Below are 20,792 nucleotides of genomic sequence, written 5' to 3'. Positions count from 1 at the left end.
CTGTCTTAGAAACAGGTGGCAAAGCATTAATGAAGAGACAGACGTTAAGAGTTGTGTCTCGCAGCACACCACCTTTGGTCCTCCAGCCCTTCCCAGCAAGCCATCACTCTGCCAGTGCTGGGGTGATAGCCGTGGTGGTTAGTACGTGAGGATACGCTGGCCTTTCGCTACCCTCTGTGCTTTGCCTAAAACTCCTCACTGCGCTCCCCACTCCCTGGCCAGTGGTAGTTCAAGACCTTGGAAGTTCAAGGTCTCGGAAGCAGCGGGAGCTGTCGGGGATCAGAGCAGAGATTCAAAAGAGGGTCCCGTGGGATGGAGGTGGGGGGCACAGTTCTCTCCAGTCTGTGGCGGGCCACGGCCACCTCTTCCTCTTTGGGATCGGGCTCCCCCCAGGACCCTCACTCAGAGATTCTTGCTTGCTGTGTTGTCCAGAGAGCAAGGACAGCGGCACAGTGGTGGCCGGCTCCTGGGTTCGTTCTGTCTTTGCAGATTTCCTGTGATGTTGCTATCATCAGAAACTACTACTGAAAATCTCTCTAGAAGCCTGGCATCTGGAGGATTTTTCTAGACTACTGGGTAGACATATGCTGAAATCTCCCCTATCCTAAAACAAGCCACCGCTAAATAAAAATTTTATTTTAAAATCTCTCCCGTCCTACAAAAAAAAAAAAAAAAAAAAAAACCTCTCTCAAGCCTGTTTATGCCTCAGGCTACTGCCCTGGCTGTCTCCTTGGATTCCCTGCTAAACTACTTGAAGAGTCATCTATATTCACTGCTTCAACCTTCTCATAGGCAGCTTTTCCCACCCCTGTCACTTGGATTCTGGATTTCACCCCTTCCTCTGTCTTGTAACAGCTCTCTCAAGGGTGGGGCATGTCTTCTTAGCGGCCTTTTTCATCCTGTGTGACCACCTTGTAGAATGACGATACTGACCATGCTGCCCCACCGGGAACCTTCTCTCCCCTTCCCCACATGCCCCTGGCGCTCCTCTCCCCTCTCCGCCTGTGCTTCTCTGGTCCTTTCTCACCTTCCGCGGGTGGTGCTCTGGCCCTCCGTTCTTCTGACATCTCACATTCTGCTGGGGAGCAGACCCACCCCCAGCGTACACTCTCATCTTCGCTCTCCCAGATCCTCCTGTCTCCCAGTTGTGCAGCTGTCTACCCCGATATCCCGTAGGCACCTCCAACTTCTCATCTTCCTCCGTATTATTACTCCATCCCTTTGGCTTCCCTGCATCCCCTCTGCCTCCTTTGAGCCATCGTCATCACCGCCCAGTACAACACTCTCCTAACTGGTCTTTCTGCTTCCACTCATCCTCCTTCCAGTTCATTCTCAACCCCACATCAAAACCAGTTTTCTTAAACTTCCTTATGCTGCTTCTCTGCTTACAACCCTTCAATATCTCCTTGTGGCCAATGAATAAAAGTCTCGCCATTCTCCATATGGCAGCAAGATCATTCATGATCTCGGTCCCTACAAGCCGCTCTGGATTCATCTTTCATTTAATCTTCACAGTCCTCTCCACAGTTCTACTGAAGGACTTGTGTATTTCCAGGCTCGGGTTTTGATTCGGGACCCTCCACTTACCAGCTGTGTCACCCAGGGCAAGTTAGTTGGCCTCTAATAAACGTAATAAGAGCTACCTCATCTGTTGTCACAAGGGGCTAAGGGAGATAATATTTGTGCAAGGCTTAGAGTAATACCTGGTACAGAACAAGTGATCAGCTATTGTTGAAGCCTCCCGCTGGTACTGTCCTTGTGTGTGTCTGTTTGTGTGCGTCTGTCTGTCTCCCACCAGAATTTTAGTCCCTAAATGCAGGGACAGGGTCTGCTTCTCTTCAGTGTCCCCTACAGCCTCAGTAATTGTTGGATTGGTTGAACTTCATTGAACAGACCCTGTCTGTACTTCTACTGTCTCCATCTATGAATACTGCCAGCTATTGAGACTCAGATAACCCCCTTCTCTCTGTGGGCTGCATCACACCACGTTCCGTGGACCACCTGCCATATCTGTTCAGTGTGAGGCCAGTTAGAAGACTCTCTGTCATTTGAAGTATCTTGGGTTATATTTTGCAAGTCCAGCTATGGCTGCATCCATATATCAGTTATGAACGGTTTTAAAGAGAACTTGCTTTAGGTGTGAGAATGCTGGTTTTCTAGTGCCATTAGGGGGTTATTGGTTAAGAGCATGTACTTGGGAGGCAGACTGAGGTATAGGTTAAAAATCCAGACTCATCACCAGCTGAGTCCTACATGAGGTTTTGGTTAAGTTAACTAACTTCCCTGCCTCTGTTTTCTAATGGGAGGAGTCGAGTGTGGTGGGTGAGAACACTGGGGGTTGGGGAAAGACACAGCTTTGAGATGAACTATGTGTCCTTGGACAAGTTGCTTAACCTCTCTGTTTGTTAGAGTTCACACGTGTAAAAGGAGGATAAAAATACAGTCAACGCTGCAGAGTTTTTGCCAGGTCAGATTAAAAAATGCATATTTAGTAGGTGTTTGGCATAGGCTCTGACTCAGACCTGGGACTCAGGAAAGATTAGTTGCTATTTGTGTTAACTGTGGTGTAGTTGTTATTGTTATTGATGGCATTATTGTTACTATTACTACTACCACAACTTCTGCTGGGTCCATTTTATCACCTCCAGCCCTGCATCAGATGCTTATGTCAGGCTAAAGAAGAAAGCAGTCAGCCCTGACAAACTTAGGCAGAGTCCCTGAGAGTAGGTTGTTAGGGACCCCAGCAAATTCACCTCAGTGCATTTCTGGGAGACATGGCTGCGTTATCCAGGACCATCAGAAAAAATGCAGCCAAATGTCTCTGCACCACGCCTTTGAACGTTGCCCTGACGGCATTCTTCATTGTCCACAGAAGAGTTAAGCCTTATCTTTTGTTTCCAAGAGGCAGCCACATACAGATGATCTGATCTCGCTAAGAAGCAGGCATCAGCTTGAACACTGCTGTGATTGCATCTCAGACCCATCAGCTGGTGAAAAGGGAGCTCGGATCAGAGGGTCTGAGCAAAATATTGAAAGTGAGATTACGAAAAGAGGTGTTTATTGAGGGGTCAGAGACATGAAAGCAGAGTAGACCCAACACATAGAGTGAAAATTGAAAGTAATTGATAACTATGGAGAATTTAAGACTTAAGGAAAAGAAGAAAAGAAAACTCTAAGTACCTAGATGAACAAAACCACATAGAGTCATGTCAAAGAGTTTTCTGTGAACTCAAAGGGAATATTAATTAAGACGCCGCAAGTGAATTCAGGTAAAATAAGGATGAATTCAAAGCCACATATATATGTGGAGATATATACATATTCATGTCTCGGTATGTATGTGGGTGTGTGCAGCTATGTCTGGAATATAAAGAGAGGTAGAAGAACAATTCTGGTGTTCTGGTTTCTCCTGCTGAAAGGATTTGAAACTTGGCTATTAAGGTGATTTCTACATCATTTTAGCACAGCAATGCCAAGAAAATCTGCCAAAGATAAAGACTGGTTTTTCAATTTCCGGGCCAATGGAAAATGATTGAAGTTTTAGATGACTATCAAATCATTTCCCAACTATATTTAATTTTGTGTAGAGTGAAGGAGGGAAAATATATGCCCACATTTATGTCTTTCCATGCATATAGACAAAGTTTGGCTTCCAAGTAAACAGAGTAATCTGTTCAAATACACATTCTAGATCTTATACATCACAGTGAGTCAGAATGGGCACCTTGGAAGGCAATGTAATTATTCTAGTGATTCTGTAATTTCTGAAAAGTTTTTGATATGCCTATTTTTAAATTCTCTCCGGAGATCATTACAAGCCATGAAAAAAAGGAAAGCATTTATTTAATCAAATATATTTATTGAGCACCTACCATCTACCAGACATTATGCTAGATATCAAGGATATGGACATCTGTAAGCCATAGTTTAGGTCTAAGAAGGCAGATCTTATTATTTTATTACCTCTAAGCAACATTACCAAGCATGTTCTTTCATATTATTTGTTAGACTTGGTTGTTTCTGAAACTCAGATCCACCCTCAAAGAATCAGGGTGTGATACTTGTAAGAGTATTCAAAATTAAGTGTCATCTTTAGCATTGAGCAAATAGAAATGATGTAAGATGTCTGGGCAATGGTAGAATCATTGTTTGGCTGTGCAGCTACCTTTGTGTGAGAAGATTCACTTGAATGGCAACATTTCAGTAATTTTTAAATCATTTTTAATTATTCACTTTATATTTTCATATGTACTTCCAATAGAGTATGTGTGTGTGTAGCAAACACACACACACAGTTTTTAGCATATATCTAAGTCTCAAAACATGTTGTCTCTATTAGGGCACTAGGGGGCTTCCCAAGTATCCTGCTCACAGCCCTGAGAGCTGATGAGATCCATGTTCATTGGTGTCTATTGTCATTCTCTCCCCTTTTCCAGAATCCTAGGGAATCGGGTGGCTGAACTGGAGAAAAAATTAAGAACTCTGGAAGTTTCTGGTTTGTGGAGTCTTCCAGGTAAGTAGAACTTCATGAAAATTTTCTTTTTTTGAAAAAAAAGTTTCTTGTTTTGAAAATTTGCAGAGCAGACTTTACCTTTTTAATGTTCTTTTATTTGATGATCGTTGCTCAGAAATCTACAAGTGTTTTAAACTTAGAAGCCATCATTTTGGAGGAATCAGAAAAAAATAATAAATATGCAAGGTGAACTATGAAGTTTTGCTAATCTAAATTCTGAAATTGTCATTCTGTATGTCTGTATATATTTTATTTTTAACTTTTACGAGTATGGTAAATTGCTTCATTTTTTTCCCTGTAGGTGTCTTATAGAGATGTATTCAATTTAATCATCACCCCTAAAAATGAATATAAGAACCAACAATTGTCTATCCCAAATGCACTTTATAACCTCCTTCTCTCTTCGCCCCCCCCAATCCCATTTGCTACATAGATCGAAAATCAAAACTTCCTCTGGAGATTATTTTTTGCAGTTGTACAGGGTGTGAAGAAACTGATGTTTCACTTTAATTAGCTATATTTACCCATTTGTCCTGGTAAAATACCCCCTCCGTGAGACCCCTGTCAGCTATTCTTTCTCTTCACATTCTCCAGAAAGTTATATTTATCATTTCCACCACCTCCTCTTTCCCTGGAAACAACTTTGTAGGAATATTTTTAGTTACTTAACCTTTCTGCACAAACCCTTTTCTACCCTTGAAATCATATTGGTTGCTTCCTTGTAATGGATGAGAAATTAACATTGCCACGGGGACATGGACAAAACCACATGCTTTCTTAACATAAATCTGAATAGCCACCTTAGGTTGCCTGGAAGTGTGTTTTATAAATTGGAGTTTTTAGTAGAGATTCCTTGAACTTGATGTCAAAAGACCTAACAGACCTAATTAGTGGCAAGTGCCATCCTGGGGATTTGAATGATCCATTTTGCACAAGAACATTTTGATGCAGTTAAAACCTTATCTCCTTTGAAGGCTTTTCTTTTATTGCATTGAATTTCAACACAGTCAGGCAAATTTTTCGTTTATTTGTGCAGTCAGATTGCTATTTCTGTTCATGTACTGGAGTTTGGATTTTTTTTTTTTTCTCTCCAAATGACTTAGTGAGATTTCACAATGTTTTATTTCTACAACTTATGTAAAAAGATGGAAGTTGAATAAATGAAAGAATGCTGAGAATTTCCTATCTCTGCTGTTGTTTGGTCTAGGTTAGAATGGCTATTATGCAATAACAGTTGTTTCTTTCCTTTTTTTTTTTTTTTTTGCTGCCTGAAGGCCTGAGCTACAATGTTTCCGTAGGATTTGGGAGTATGTTCTATTTGAAATATCTTTGTTTGTGGCTAATAGCAGTGCATTAATATCATCCCTGCATGTAAATAAATAGAAATGCGTTCTCTATGTATCCTTGCACTTTTCTGATTAGAACAGCCAATTGAAATAGAGAATTCAATTAGCACAAAGCAAATATTAAATGGTAAAATTAGTTTGGATGGCAGTAACTGAATGGATTTTACGCCCTAGCCATGTTTGTTCTAATCTCTGGCCTCCACATAGATACAAAGTGGGAAGACAGAAATAAAGAGCGGCAATTCCCCCTGATCTGACACAGTTTATGTAATGGCGATAGCACTGCCCTGGTGCAGTGATGAAGGGGGCTGTAATGAGGTGTCACCTTACGATCATTTTCAAACCCTGGTGAGATTGGGGGGTGGGGAGTGGCCTCTTTTAGTGCAAATCAGACCAGTCTCTCCTGTCTGCTCATTGTTCTGTGGTCTCCATTTAACCTTCTGAATAGCGGAGCAAGAGGAAGTATGTTCTTTTTTCCTTCTCTTCTTCCTCTTCCACCTCCTTTTCCTCTTCTTATTCCACTTTTCTCTTCTCTTCTTCCTCTTCCTCTTTCCCCAAGTAAGAGCCAAATCATAGGATTTCAGCCAACTGGAGGGGATTGAGTCCCAGTGGTTTCAGAGAATTGCTAGCTCTCTCTTATTTACCAGCATCTTGAAAGGATCAGTGGCTTCTCTAATAAATCAACCCATAATATACTGATACCTTTCTGAGCATCAGCTTTGTGAATTCAATCCTGTACCAGGCATTCTAGACATGCCCCTCGCCCCCTCCAAGAATCTACAGTCCCACTAGGGAAGTAAGATGAATATGCATCAAACAGTGAAAAGAAAGCACAAAATATTACATAATTAAGTATCAATTAAGTGATAAAGATGTTAGTGTGTGAGGGAATAATGTGCCAAGTCATCGAATGCTGGACTTAGAAGGACAGATGAGAGCAAAAAGTTCAAGGATGGCAAATGCGTGGTGTATATAACCAACACCATTCTCATGCCAGTGGCAGGCATTGCTAATCAATCACATCACTGCTTGCTGATCTCACATGTGGTCCTAAAAACAGTCTTGCATTTTTGCTTTCCAAGAAGCCACCTCTTGGTCAGAGTAGATATGTGAGAGAAAACATTTTTCTCTTTCCTGATCTAGTCTGATCCCCTCATTTTAGATAAGAAAACAGAAGCTCAGGAAGTTAGGTGATACCTAAGACCACAGAGGCTGAACTCAGGTGTTCAGATCTTCATTTCAGTGTTCCACCTGCACTGGGGAAGTACAATTCAGAGAAGAGGGACACACACAGGGGCTGGGGGTTGTAGAGTGTAGATTAGATCAGCTGGGGATTGGTTCTCAAAGCAAGTTGAATTGGAGAAGAAAAATTCAGAAGCTGGAACCATCTATCCTGAGACTTTAAAGGACCATTGTGAAGGAGCCCATCACTCATTACTATAAGGCAGAATTACTCTTGGACTTGGAGCATGCTATGATTTTCCTTTGACTCTCTTCTCCCTCCCGCCTCGCTCTCTCAGCCAACAATATATAGCTCTTGATGGTGTCTGATAAAGTTGGGCCAAATGTGTGATCTTGCTGGGAAGTAGACAAGTCTAACAGATGTCACAGCCCACATGGAAAAATCATCTGGAAAGCAGAGTGTACTCCAGACTGTTTAACGGGTCCCTGAGAAGTGGGAAAGGCACGGGGCTATTTTGAGGAAGCCAGGGGGTGGGCTGGTTGGCCATGCCCTTCAGGGAGGAATGACCCTCCACCTTCCTCAGCCCCTACCTGTCAGCCTCATTCTCCCAGCCTTATGCTGGAGTCTGCAGGTGAGAATCATGCTTGGGGGGAAGGGGGGGACTCGGGAGATTTCCTGGATGTGCTCATGCTCTGGAAAGAAATACTGAAAGCCAGAAAAAAATCTGGCAAGAGCAGAGCCTGGCTCTTTGAGCTTTTTATTTGAATTCTCTGTTCTCCACTCTCAACATCAGCCTGATGAGGAAATGTGCATTTTGAAAGTAACTGGCACATTTTGGAGAAGGGGACGAGGGACGTTGTATTACAGGGAATGAGGAGGGCTTCCAGAAACTCAAACACCAGTTGAATGGAAGGGCCTGTGTGACCTACATTGGTTGTGGTTCACATCTAGTTCGTGGATCTCCCTCACCCCACTCCCCAGTCCCAAGAGCCAAAGTGCAACTAGGAGATAGCAGACCATCAGTTTAGAGCTCAATTTAGTCAACACAGATAGAATCCGGGCTTAGTTGGAAACAGTAGAACTGAGAGTCTTCTGAGGAAGGTCTTTGAATTCTTCAAATATTTTGCAAAAACCAAATCTTGGCATTTTACCATCAGATAAGGAAATGATCTCTGCAGGCAGGGATTTAGGGAGGTTTTTAACTTCTCCCCAGCCCCTACTTTGACTGGAAATGGATGAATGGCGGCTTCTATTTCCCTTGTCTGCATGCCTGTTGCTCAGATCCTTGGAGAAGTTCTATGTGCTGGTACCAGTGTTTTTGAGGAGCCATTGCGGAGTGGATAATCCCTGTGGTTGGAAACAGCCACGGAGACATGCTGCCCTGGAGAATTCCTCACAATAGGAAGGGCCGAGGCTCCCCGCACCATCCACCTGGTGCCTTAGTCACTCGGCTACAGCCAGCTCCCAACTCTGCCCATAATTCTGATTCCTTGGCCACAGGGCAGAGGGGACTTGGAAGAGGTTTGTTGGGACACAGAGTGCAGAGTGTGCCTCTTCCTGAGTCCCCTTACGGTTAGAGAGCTTCCAGCCTACCTTCTAGAGAAAGATGGGTCAGGAATTGCAGTCCCGTCCCTGACTTGAGGACAGTAACTGTTGCCTTGGTGGAGAGAAACAAAGGAAGCTCACCTGCGGCACCTGCTATGGCTTCATAACGACCATTAGTTCCTCATGGTGTTTCTAGATTTTATCTTTGCAGCACAAAAGAGTCCTGACTGGGTTGACTTCATTCTGAGAGCCTCTTAAAATATCCCAAGGTATAGCTCAAATGATTCTCCTTGGGAAACCTCTCCAGGCTGTGGTCCTGAAGATTTCGGGACTTTTTCCACTTGAGACAATAGCTGTGCTGGTGGAGAACTTCAGGGTCAGCTCCTATCAGATTTCTCTTCTGGGATGACCTTCATATAGCGGAAACCAGAGACCAATGGCTGCTAGTAACATACGCCATCTGCCTGTGGCAGCTGCAAGCCCCCATGCCCACCAAGACATCAGGATTTCCAAGAATGCATCAGCCATTTTATGCACAGTTATCAGCTGTTCATGAAGCACCTGCCATACGCCAAACTCTCTACTACAGTCTTGGAAATCAAGTTAATAAGACGTGCATGGCCTACAGGGAGGGTAGTATTATAAACAAGTTGAGGGCTCCGAGGCACAGACCAAGGTTCACCTGGCTATCCAAGGGAGTGGACATCTTGACCCAAATACCATTCTGTGCTCTGCCAAACCTGAAACTGAGTAGAGTCATAGAACTTTAGAGCCTCTGATCTGAGCCCCAGAGACGTTCAAGTGACTTGGCTTCAGATAAGGTGTCATCCAAAGTCAGACAGTTGAGGCTGGAGCATGGGCTGGGCCATGGCCCCCAGGGATTTTGCTGTTGGCATGGTGGTTCCCGCCGAGAGAATCTTCAGGGCTCATGGGCAGGAGTTTGGGATCAAATCCTACCTGCAGGGCTCTCCTCATCCCTGGGGCAGCATCACTTTCTGTGTGCGTGTCTTGTGTCCATGTGTCCGTGCTCATCAGCTCGTGTTTCAAAGCCACGCTTCCCTCATCCTCACCCCCACACCTTGCCATGGCCTCAAAAGTAGAGTTGTAGTGGTTTTCCTTTCCTCCTTCTCTTTGCCTCAGGCTTTCTCTATCCACTCAGGGAGTTCATGTGAATCCATAAAAGGCTTTGGCTGGTGCAGGTCTCTATGTCCTAAGTAGAGTTTAGCTGTGACCATTTAGGGAACCTGATGCTACCTGCCTTATGACATACTTATGATTCGATCTAAATGACCAAAGCTAATGAAATCAGAGATACGTGTAGGGCAGTTCTGTCTCCACCATAAAGTAATAATTCAATGTGTGAAATTTATTGAGCGCTGACGAAATGCCTAAGTGCTTTACATGAATCAGTTCATTTTATCACTACCACCCCATGAGGTGGGTGCTGTTACTCTTCCTTACTTTACAGATGAGGGCTCTGAGGCTCAGAGAGGTTCAGTGACTTGCCCAAGGCCGCCCAGCCAGCAAGCGATGGGGTCCAGGACACAAGCACTACAGCGTGGCTCCAGAGCCTGCGCTCAAAGCACTCTACTGCTGTCGTTATTATTGTTATTGTCTCACCCAGATCAAAGCCACTCAGTTTTTGGCAGACATAGCAGGCTACCCCTTAACGGTGGCATTTGTGGGCAGCCATGTCCTAAGCAGACTCTAGGACTCAAAGACAGCTGGCCCTGGACGTTTCTGCCGGGTCCTCGCACTGCAGAGAGGGCAATGCTGGCCCTTTCCCTCCCACAGCACTCCCTATAACTGAAGAAGGTGCCTTGTTCACCCAAACAGCCAGTCCTTTGTGTGGGATGAGTGTGACCGTGACTCCAGTGGTGACATAATATGTCCATTTTCCTCTTTTCCATGACAGGAGGCAAAGACACCATACTGTTTGGTGACCCCGCTCTTCCCACCACGCAGAGGTCGAGATCCCCACTGCTCAAGTTCGTCGAGCAGCTCACTGAGAACAAAGCGAGTCCCAAGGATGGTAAGCAGCCCTTGATTTCTTGCTCTTTCTTTGCCTGGCCAAGCCCTCCAGGGGCTTGGAGGACATCAGTCCCTCGCCTTCCTGCAGCTTCTGTGGCACTGTTGGGTCATCCCTCATGTTTCTTCTTGTTGCCTATGTGGGTTTGTCTTGTTTGGAGCTTCCTGCAGAAGAACAAGCATCCCTGTACTCTCAGCATGGCGGCATAGAGGTTAAGAGCGAGGGCTCAGGATTTGAGCAACCTGGGTTCATATTCCAGCCCCACGTCACACTGGCTGTGTGGACTGGTAACCCCAACCTCAGTTTCCCTACCTATAAGACGGTGAGATGTGGTACCAACGTCAGGGAAATCTTGGCACATTGCCTGGCAATGTGGTAAGTGGTCTAGGAATCAGTTGGATGGAGAAAAAATTTTCTTTACCAGGCACACTTTCTGGAGGCAGTGTGTTTTGAAGGGGATCAAGGGCCCATTTAAGGTGCCAGATGAAGCAACAGGGTCGAGAGCCAGATCTCTTCCCAGGTGACAGTCTCATTTCCCTGACTAAACTATCTTTCACATCTTTCTGAGTTTTGCTCATCTGCTCCCTCCGCCCCCAGTGTGGTTACCAGCTTCCAAGATGGCCCCAATTGATCTCCACTTCCTGGCATTTGTGCCCTGTGTAGTCCTCTCCCACACTGTATCAGCGTTGGTCTGTGTGACTGATGGATTACAGCAGAAGTGATGGTATGTGAGTTCTGAGGCCGAGTTCTGAAAGACTTGTGGAATCTGCCTTACTGTCTCTACCTTGGATCATTCACTCTGGAGGAAGCTGGCTGCCATGTCCTGAGGATTCTTGAGCAGCCCTACATCATCTTCACGTGGCCTGGAACTGAGGCTTCCAGCCATCAGCCACATGAGTGCGCCATCTTGGAAGCAGATTCTCCAGCTGCAGTCAAGCCTTCAGATGACAACAGCCCTGTTTAACATTTTGATGACAACCACATTGGAGACCATTTGCAAGAACCACCCGGATAAACTGCTCCCAGGCTCCTGAGTCTTAAGCTGCTAAGTTTTGAGACAATTTGTTATACAGCATTAGATAACTAATATACCCAGCACACGGGTGTCACGCTTCTTTCCTGGATTTCTACATTTCCTCTCCATCTTCTCTTGCTCAGAGTCATGCCTGCAACCACACCTCTATGAAAATATTTTTGAAACTTTTTCCCAGTGGGTCCCATCTGCAGAATTACAGTCCCATATTTCCCAAAGCACAAATTTTCCCACCTGCATATTCTATGGACTTCTCAAGTATGACATCACAACTCTTCCTGCTTCCTCTTTTTGTCACTTAGCTATCCAACAGAGTCATCATCAACCACCGTCCACTTTCCTTCTCCATCCATATCTAGTCTGCTGCTACTATTTCTTCAGAGTTTCTTGTATCTCCATTTCTACCACCTCTGGCTTGGCTTAGGCCCTCTTGACCTTCTTGGCAAGGCTTCCATCCTGGTTTTCCTGCCTCCCAGAATCTCCTTACTCCCTTCCCGTCTTCATCCTGCTGCTGTGGGATGAAGCTTCTGGAGCACTGCTTTCCATCATGGTTGTACTCTGCTCAAAAATCTCAAGTGGCTCCCAACTGTCTCTTGTTAGCTGTTGTATAATAAAACACCCCAAAACTTAGAACTTCAAGCAACAGCTATGTATTATTTATCCTGAGTCTTTGGATCCGATGGGCGGTTCTGCTAATCTGAGCTGGGTTCAGCAAGGCTCACTCCTGCTTCTGTACAGGTGTGTTTTGAAGCCTAACCAGATCACTCATACTAGTGCATGGAATGGTAAGAGAAGCCTGGACAGGTCTAGGATTTCAACAGAGAGGTTCCCCAAGCACATGCGGGAAGAATTCCTGGAGAGAGCTCCTGACTTGTGGGGTTCCCACACTGGCCAGAAGACAAGGCTGGGACTTTCTAGCCAGCAGCATGTGGCTGTTTGCAAGGCTGGCCTGTAACACACCGTAGCCTACTGTGCAGTCTGGAACATGTCTTGGCTGGTGGTCATCCCATGCCAGCATCCAGTTTCCCCATGGAGATCCAAAGCACTCTGTCTGATGTGGCCTGCTGAGCCCCCGGGCAGGCCCAAGCCTGCTAACCTGACATGGAGTCTGAGCCTGGCTTGATTTTCAGAAGGGTAGCATAAGTAATGGCCTGATTCAAAATGATAGCTTTCAGAGTTCCATCATTAGCTCTCATTGTTCCAACCCTGTCCTTCGCCAGCACGGGCGGCAACAAGGAAGCATTTATGTAACTGCTGTCAGTGTCTGGGATGCCCTCATCACGGCTGCATCTCTGATTAATTCCAACTGAAAGCAGCTCACACTCAGGAAGACAAAGCCCATCAGAGACCAGTTAACAAAAGAAGATGAATGTGCCCTTCGGGCCAATGTTAGGGGGGAGGGAACACATTTTTAGAAAACCAGCAATCCTTTCTACAAAGAGCTACTGTTTTTTTCTTTTAGAGAAAATATTTTTTCTCTCTGCACTATTTGTGTCCTAATGCATTTGTATCAGTTGATTGCCTCATCATTATTGATATGTATATTGTTATTAATAAGTATTAATGATACTAATTCTGTTTGCTAAAGCAGCACGGAATAATTACTATTTGGGGGGTAATAATATTTTTCAATTCTGAGCCAATTCAGAAATCTTTCTTTTATGGAAATGGCAAGGGCTTCCCTGGTGGCGCAGTGGTTGAGAGTCCGCCTGCCGACGCAGGGGACACGGGTTCGTGCCCCAGTCTGGGAAGATCCCACATGCTGCGGAGCGGCTGGGCCCGTGAGCCATGGCCGCTGAGCCTGCGCATCTGGAGCCTGTGCTCCGTGACGAGAGAGGCCACAACAGTAAGAGGCCCACGTACCGCAAAAAAAAAAAAAAAAAAAAAAAGAAATGGCAATGCTATGTGTCTGTTCTCAAAGGAGAAATAAAACTCCCACAGCTTAAGTGTCAACATTCCAGAATCACAGAGTTAGAGGAAGATTCTGCTCCCACAGCAAATAACCAGAGGTCCTCCTTATTAGCTCAAGAGTTGTGGTATTTTCAGTAACTTTTCTTTGTCTTCTGATCACTACTTGAGTGTACTTTTTAGATATCTTTTGGATAAACAAAAGCGAGAAGAGGATTGGCAAATCCTGCTGTTGAACCATAAGCCAGTCTCAGAGCCTGGTCTCTATATGTTTATGGTCCTGAGACTCTGAAAATCTAGGCTTTCTTGGGAAAAAAAAAAAAAAATCCACAATAGGACCAGACAAGAGAATTACAGCCATGTCCATCCCCTTATTGCGACTGTGCCTTGACCTATAATGATGACAGCAGTGTGGCCCCTGTTCCCCTCACCACCCAAAAATTGAAAAGTTCTCCCTGGTAATCTCAGAGGTTTGCCATTTTAAAAAAGATTCATACATTTGGATGTGAGCGGAATGTCATCTAAAAAAATGGCACAAGGCAAAGGACCGGCGAACCAAAAGGCCCCAGTGTAATTTAGACCACCCTCCCTTAGATGTAAATTAAGGTAGAGAAGATTAACCTGACCTACAGTAAAAACAGCGCAAATGGTTTAGGGGTTAGGTTGTTATGGATAAGGTTAATTAATTTTTCAGGGGCACCAGAATATACTATTAAGTGTCCTGGAAGAAGTAATTTCATAAGAGTAATTTCCAGAAGGAGTTTATTCATCTCACGTTGGTGAAAAATTTAGCCGCAGAAAGGACCATAATTTACTCCTTTTGACTAAAGCTTCTTGCACTATGCTGGAAACTGGCTCATTTTGACTCCGTGTTTCCCCGTGTCTCCTGTATAACCACTATAACATTTTTTCATTTGTTAGTATGAAAATCATGTGATTGCTTCCCTGAGCTACCACAGATGTAGCTAAATGATTGTGTGAGTTAGAAATCTTTTTTTCTCAAAGTGCCATTTTAAGAACTTTTAGCAACCTGAACCTGGAACAAATAAATCCAAGGACTGCTTTCATTTATTTATGGATGGTATTGAAATATATGTACTAACATATTCATTTATTCATGCATTCATGTATATGTCTATAGATTCAAACATTTAATAAGCTATTTACTGAGCCCCCCTTTACTGGCAAAGGTAAAAAATTAATCAGGTAAGATTTTATACTTCAGGTGCGTTTTATAAGCTAATTATACATAAGTAACAATTTAAGGGTTAAAAAAGTAAAAAGTATGAAGTTCCCTTGGAGGTTCAGACACAACCTTGTGGGGATTAGGGCAGTGGAAGGATTTAATCAAACAGGCTTCACGGCGGAGGTGGAGGTGGGGCTCACTCTTGAAGCTGGTCATCTTGACGCATCAAGGAATGATGGTCACGGAGGCATCAACCATGTAAGCAAAGACGCAGAGGGCAGGGCTGGGTGCCATGAAGGGTTCGGTCTGGCTGGAGTATAAGGACACGAGGAGAAGAGTTGGCATGGCAGGTAAATGGATGTTGGGTCACTGAAGGTCTTGAATGTCAGGAGAAGCTAGGGCTTTGTTCTCAGGGTGGTGGCGGCCTTTGGAGGTTTGAGAGCTGGGGAAAGGCATAGTCATATTTGTGTTTCAGCTCTAGTGTTTCTCACACTGTCACGTGCAGCCACATCGCCTGCGATCTTACTAAAATGCAGATTCTGAACCAGTAGGTCTGGGATAGGATACTGCATGTCTAACAAACTGCCAGGTGATGCCACTGCTGCTGGTCCACGGACCCCACTTTTAGTAGCAAAGCCTTAGGGAAGGTTCCTCTCCTGATAGTTGCATTACAGCAGGAGGAGCTGGGGAGCACAGGAACCTATTAGGAACTAACGTACGTTATCCTGGCTGAACAGATCTGAAGAGTTACTTTTTTAAAAATCAAGGCTTGCTTTAGTCACTCATTTATATATTCATGAATTTCATTTAAGCACAAGTAATGGTCTCATTTTCAGGTACAATACTTACTGAAGTCAATGAGCTCTTAGGAGACTAATACATAGTGGTCCATGACTAAATACAGGCTTTAGAGTATATTCAAGATTTGGTCGAATGTCTGTCCCTGGGAAATTTCTATGGTCATTAAAAGGACTTAAGAGAAGGAAAATGGCTTCTTTTGAATGTGAGAAGCAAATCTGTATCAGAACTAGAGGCTTGGGGTGTGGGGACAGCAGTCAAGGTCTGCCTTGACTTCTGAGAACCACAGGGTCTAGTGTTGAACACACATGTCTGGGTGCCAAGATTTCACTCCCCAAGTGCTTCCCAGGCATGCAGAGCCTCTTTTGCTTGTTAGGTCCGGAAGGGCCATCAGAGAGTCCTGCCCCTCATTTTGTATCTGAAAAAAAGAAGGCCATGCTACCAGAAAACTACTAGTGCTAATCAGTGAATTTGGTAGAGTACCAGGATACAAAATTAGTGCACAGAAATCTCTTGCATTCCTATACACTAATGATGAAAAATCTGAAAGAGAAATTAAGGCAACACTCCCATTTGCCACTGCAACAAAAAGAATAGAATACCTAGGAATAAACCTACCTACGGAGACAAAAGACCTGTATGCAGAAACCTATAAGACACTGATGAAAGAAATTAAAGATGACACAAACAGATGGAGAGATATACTATGTTCTTGGATTGGAAGACTCAACATTGTGAAAATGACTCTACTACCCAAAGCAATCTACGTATTCAATGCAATCTCTATCAAACTACCAATGGCATTTTTCACAGAACTAGAACAAAAAATTTCAAAATTTGTATGGAAACACAAAAGACCCCAAATAGCCAAAGCAATCTTGAGAAAGAAAAATGGAGCGGGAGGAATCAGGCTCCCAGACTTCAGACTATACTGCAAAGCTACAGTAATCAAGACAGTATGGTACTGGCACAAAAACAGAAATGCAGATCAATGGAACAGGATAGAAAGCCCAGAGATAAACCCACACACATATGGTTACCTTATCTTTGACAAAGGAGGCAAGAGAATACAATGGAGAAATGACAGCCTCTTCAATAAGTGATGCTGGGAAAACTGGACAGCTACATGTAAAAGAATGAAATTAGAACACTCCATAACACCATACACAAAAATAAACTGAAAATGGATTAAAGACCTAAATGTAAGGCCAGACACTATAAAACTCTTAGAGGAAAACATAGGCAGAACACTCTATGACATAAATCACAGCAAGATCGTTTTTGACCCACCACCTAGAGAAATGGAAATAAAAACAAAAATAAACAAATGGGACCTAATGAAATTAAAATCTTTTGCACAGCAAAGGAAACCGTAAACAAGATGAAAAGACAACCCTCAGAATGGGAGAAAATATTTGCAAACGAAGCAACTGACAAAGGATTAATCTTCAAGATATACAAGCAGCTCATGCAGCTCAATATCAAAAAAACAAACAACCCAATCCAAAAATGGGCAGAAGACCTGAATAGACATTTCTCCATAGAAGATATACAGATTGCCAATAAACACATGAAAAGATGCTCAACATCACTAGAGAATGCAAATCAAAACTACAATGAGGTATCACCTCACACCAGTCAGAATGGCCATCATCAAAAAATCTACAAACAATAAATGCTGGAGAGGGTGTGGAGAAAAGGGAACCCTCTTGCACTGTTGGTGGGAATGTAAATTGATACAGCCACTATGGAGAACAGTATGGAGGTTCCTTAAAAGACTACAAATAGAACTACCATACGACCCAGCAATCCCACTACTGGGCATATACCCTGAGAAAACCATAATTCAAAAAGAGTCCTGTACCACAGTGTTCATTGAAGCTCTGTTTACAATAGCCAGGACATGGAAGCAACCTAAGTGTCCATCGACAGATGAATGGATAAAGAAGACGTGGCACATACATACAATGGAATATTACTCAGCCATAAAAAGAAACAAGATTGAGTTACTTGTGGTGAGGTGGATGGACCTAGAGTCTGTCATACAGAGTGAAGTAAGTCAGAAAGAGAAAAACAAATACTGTATGCTAACACATATATATGGAATCTAAAAAAAAAATCAAAGGGTTCTGATGAACCTAAGGGCAGGACAGGAATAAAGGCACAGACGTAGAGAATGGACTTGAGGACACGGGGAGGGGGAAGGGTAAGCTGGGACAAAGTGAGAGAATGGCACTGACATATATACACTACCAAACGTAAAATAGATAGCTAGTGGGAAGCAGCTGCATAGCACAGGGAGATCAGCTCAGTGCTTTGCGACCACCTAGAGGGGTGGGATAGGGAGGGTGGGAGGGAGACGCAAGAGGGAGGGGATATGGGGATATATGTACACGTATAGCTGATTCACTTTGTTATACAGCAGAAACTAACACAACAATGTAAAACAAGTATACTGCAATAAAGATGTTAAAAAAAAAAAAAAAAAAAAGAAGGCCAAACAGGTCATCCTGACCACAAAGCAAGCAAATAGGAAAATGGGGGCTGGATGCTGGCTCTCAGGGCCCCATGCTCTCTCCCATCCCCCTCCAGTTGCAGCTAGAGAATTTCTGTTGTACAGGTTTAGAAAGAACAGTTTAGAGAGGCGGGGTAGGGAGCTTGAAGTTGCTTTTGCATACAGCACTTTATTGAAAGTGAGAAAGCACAAGTGGTCTGCATCAAAGAATGAGGTGCTGATGGAGATGGGGGTGGAGGTGCTCAATCCCTCCCTAACTCTCCTTCTGTTTCCCACACAGAGAGCAGCGAGAACCTCTTTTCATTACTAAAGACCCCCAGATCTTCCCCGAGCTACAGAACCTACAAACCCTTTGTCCTCAGGTTAAATATTTCATGGGCACAAGGAACCACCATCAGAGAGCGAAGCAGGCGATAACCAGGTGCCTGGAAAGGAGGGGTTACAGACATGGCCCACGTGATCCCTTTCCCTCCATTAATGACACGGGAATCAACAGAGTGGCTGTTTTCTTTTCTGTGGGTCCTGTGTTCCCTTCAGCAGGATTTTCTGTGTGGGAGGCCTGGCAGCAGTGGGCCCGAGGTTGGGAGGAGAGGGGAAGTAAGGGCTGACTTGCAGCCAGAGGTTTGATGCTGTCCCTGGTCTGTTTCAGGGGAGGCTCAGAAGCAAGAACGAGATGAAAGTCGTGCCGCTGCCGAGGCGTTGACAGTGCGGGAGGATGCTGGGAGGCCCGCCGTTAGCTCCCCAGCAAATCAGAGCCACAGGAACCAACGCAAGCACTTTCATCCCTCATTACCCCAGCTACCTTCTGAGGAAGAAGAAGTAAACAGGCTTGGAAGGGAAATCGTGAAACTGGCAGAGGAGCAGGCAGCTGCCAAACCAGAAGGGGTCACAAGAGAGAGTCCCGTGGAGAGTCGGAGGGACGAGATGGGGCCATCCCCGCCGGGCCTGGCCGCCAAGGGGTCGTGCCCCAAACCTTGCCCGGACTCTGCCGAGTCCAGCCAGCCTGCAGCAGAAGCTCCCACCCTGGAAGATGGCAAGGAGAGACCCCCGAGAGTGGAGGTAGAAGGAACACCATGAAAACTTGAAGGGGAACGAGGTCAGGCACGATGACACATTGAAGGCACCTGGGTCGGTAAAGAATTAAGCATCAGAACAGCTCACCGAAGTCACTTTCTCCTAAAACACCTCCAAGTCTGCAAGTGAAAAAGGACACACAGCTCCCGTTGCAAACTGTGAATATCCTGATGATGCCAGCACAGTTCGATTTATTAAATGCGGGTCCTCAAGCTTCTCAGTGTCATCTCTTTCTGCGGAAGCTGCACGCTGTGAACATGGCCAGGCACGGAATCGTGTCAGCCATATGGCTGGTTTTCGACATCCATCTTTCTGTCAGCACTTGTTTTATTAGAGATAAGATGTTTTTCTATTTGCGGTTAAAGTCGTCGATCAGAATTATGGGAAGGGCTTGAAATGGATGGGGTTTTTAATCAGATCCCGGTCTTTGTAATGATTAGGAGGCTGTAGAGTAAGGTGTAATTAAGCACAATGGGTCCAGAGGGCCCCCGGCTCCTCTCCATCACGTCAGGGCCCGGTAGGACCTCCCAGCGTGGGTGTTCTTGGCATCCTGCCCGCAGCGCTGTCTGTAGTGGCACCGACTGGCAGGCGGAAAGGGGCTTAAGTGGGCTCAGAAGGTTAGGCTTCCGGTCTGAAATCCACAGCCCCTGTTGAGACCTGTCTGCTGACTACTAGAGCTGAATTTTCCAGCCTGTAATTCTAGAGGATTAATCGACCTGGAGTGACTGGGGAGGGCAGGACAGGGGGGAGTGGGGCGGGCTGTGGATACGCAGGGAGGATTGGGGGGGGGGGACTCCAGTGGTGTTTTGATGTTTTGCTTCTGAGATGAGATGAGAGCCAGAACCTGGGAATGCTGGTTCTCTCCCTTCATCCCAGGCTACATATAGGGTTTTATGGTTTTATGGTCCTGTAGGGTTGGGGCAAGATATAGCTGCTTAGGGGCCAACCCACAATCCCCCCACCACCTGAAACCTCTAGCATCACTCCTTCAACAAAATGCTGCGGCTGCTTCCCCCTGTGCTGCCGGCTACTGAGGTTTTAAAGACAGAGCTCGTGGCCCTAGAGTGGAAAGAAAGGGAAAAACAAAGTAACTCATTACAGCCTTTGTGATGATGGGGAGGGGAGGGGGCTAGGGAACCAAGTTCAAGCTCCAAGAGTGGGAAAGTGGAGAGTGGTCACCCCCACCTGCTTCTTTCCTTGGGGATAAAATTAACTTTTCTAGGCGGCATCTGGCACTGCAGCACTTGAAGCCTCATCAAATGACAGACCTTTCTTTGTGCTGAACGCAGTTCATTTCTCCAGGAAGACCTAAAACTAGATCCCAAAGCTCAGAACGTCCCTGAGAACCAGAATGACTCCTTTGAGAGACTCTCCTGCAGGGAAAAGAGAAGTTCCCAAGGTGGGAGAGGTAGAAAATTCACCAATTCATCCTAGAAATCAGAGGTTTAGACCAGGCTTGGGATCCCAGGTGTGAATCTTGCATGCACGTGGGTGGCCAGCCGCCCGCCCCCCCCCCCCCCCGCAAAACTTCCCTGCCACATTTATCTCCTGACATCACTCTGCCACCTGGGTGGGATCCATCAGACTTTGCATGTCTTGCTCTGAAGGAGGGCAAGGTGCAGACCAGAGGGCCCCATCTTCTGCCAAATGCACCCTGGGTGG

The 20,792-nt window shown here is 45.1% G+C and overlaps 1 protein-coding gene across 1 annotated transcript in view; it reads left to right on the top strand.

Annotated features, from left to right (window-relative positions):
• The window catches only part of CCDC149 (coiled-coil domain containing 149), a 96,920-nt gene extending 77,578 nt beyond the window's left edge, over positions 1 to 19,342 (top strand). Inside the window, 4 exon segments of the mRNA XM_022566616.2 lie at positions 4,437 to 4,513; positions 10,503 to 10,619; positions 18,706 to 19,094; positions 19,097 to 19,342. Of these exon segments, the coding sequence (XP_022422324.2) occupies positions 4,437 to 4,513; positions 10,503 to 10,619; positions 18,706 to 19,094; positions 19,097 to 19,141 (628 nt within the window). The 3' untranslated portion in view covers positions 19,142 to 19,342.
• The last annotated feature ends 1,450 nt before the right edge of the window (positions 19,343 to 20,792 follow it).

The sequence above is a fragment of the Delphinapterus leucas genome, chromosome 5 (assembly GCF_059928025.1).
Source record: "Delphinapterus leucas isolate spDelLeu-1000000601 "Yukka" chromosome 5, BTC_Dleu_Yukka2, whole genome shotgun sequence".
Lineage (NCBI taxonomy): Eukaryota > Metazoa > Chordata > Mammalia > Artiodactyla > Monodontidae > Delphinapterus > Delphinapterus leucas.
The sequence above is the reverse complement of the archived record's forward strand: the minus strand, read 5'-3'. Positions and strand labels throughout refer to the sequence as shown.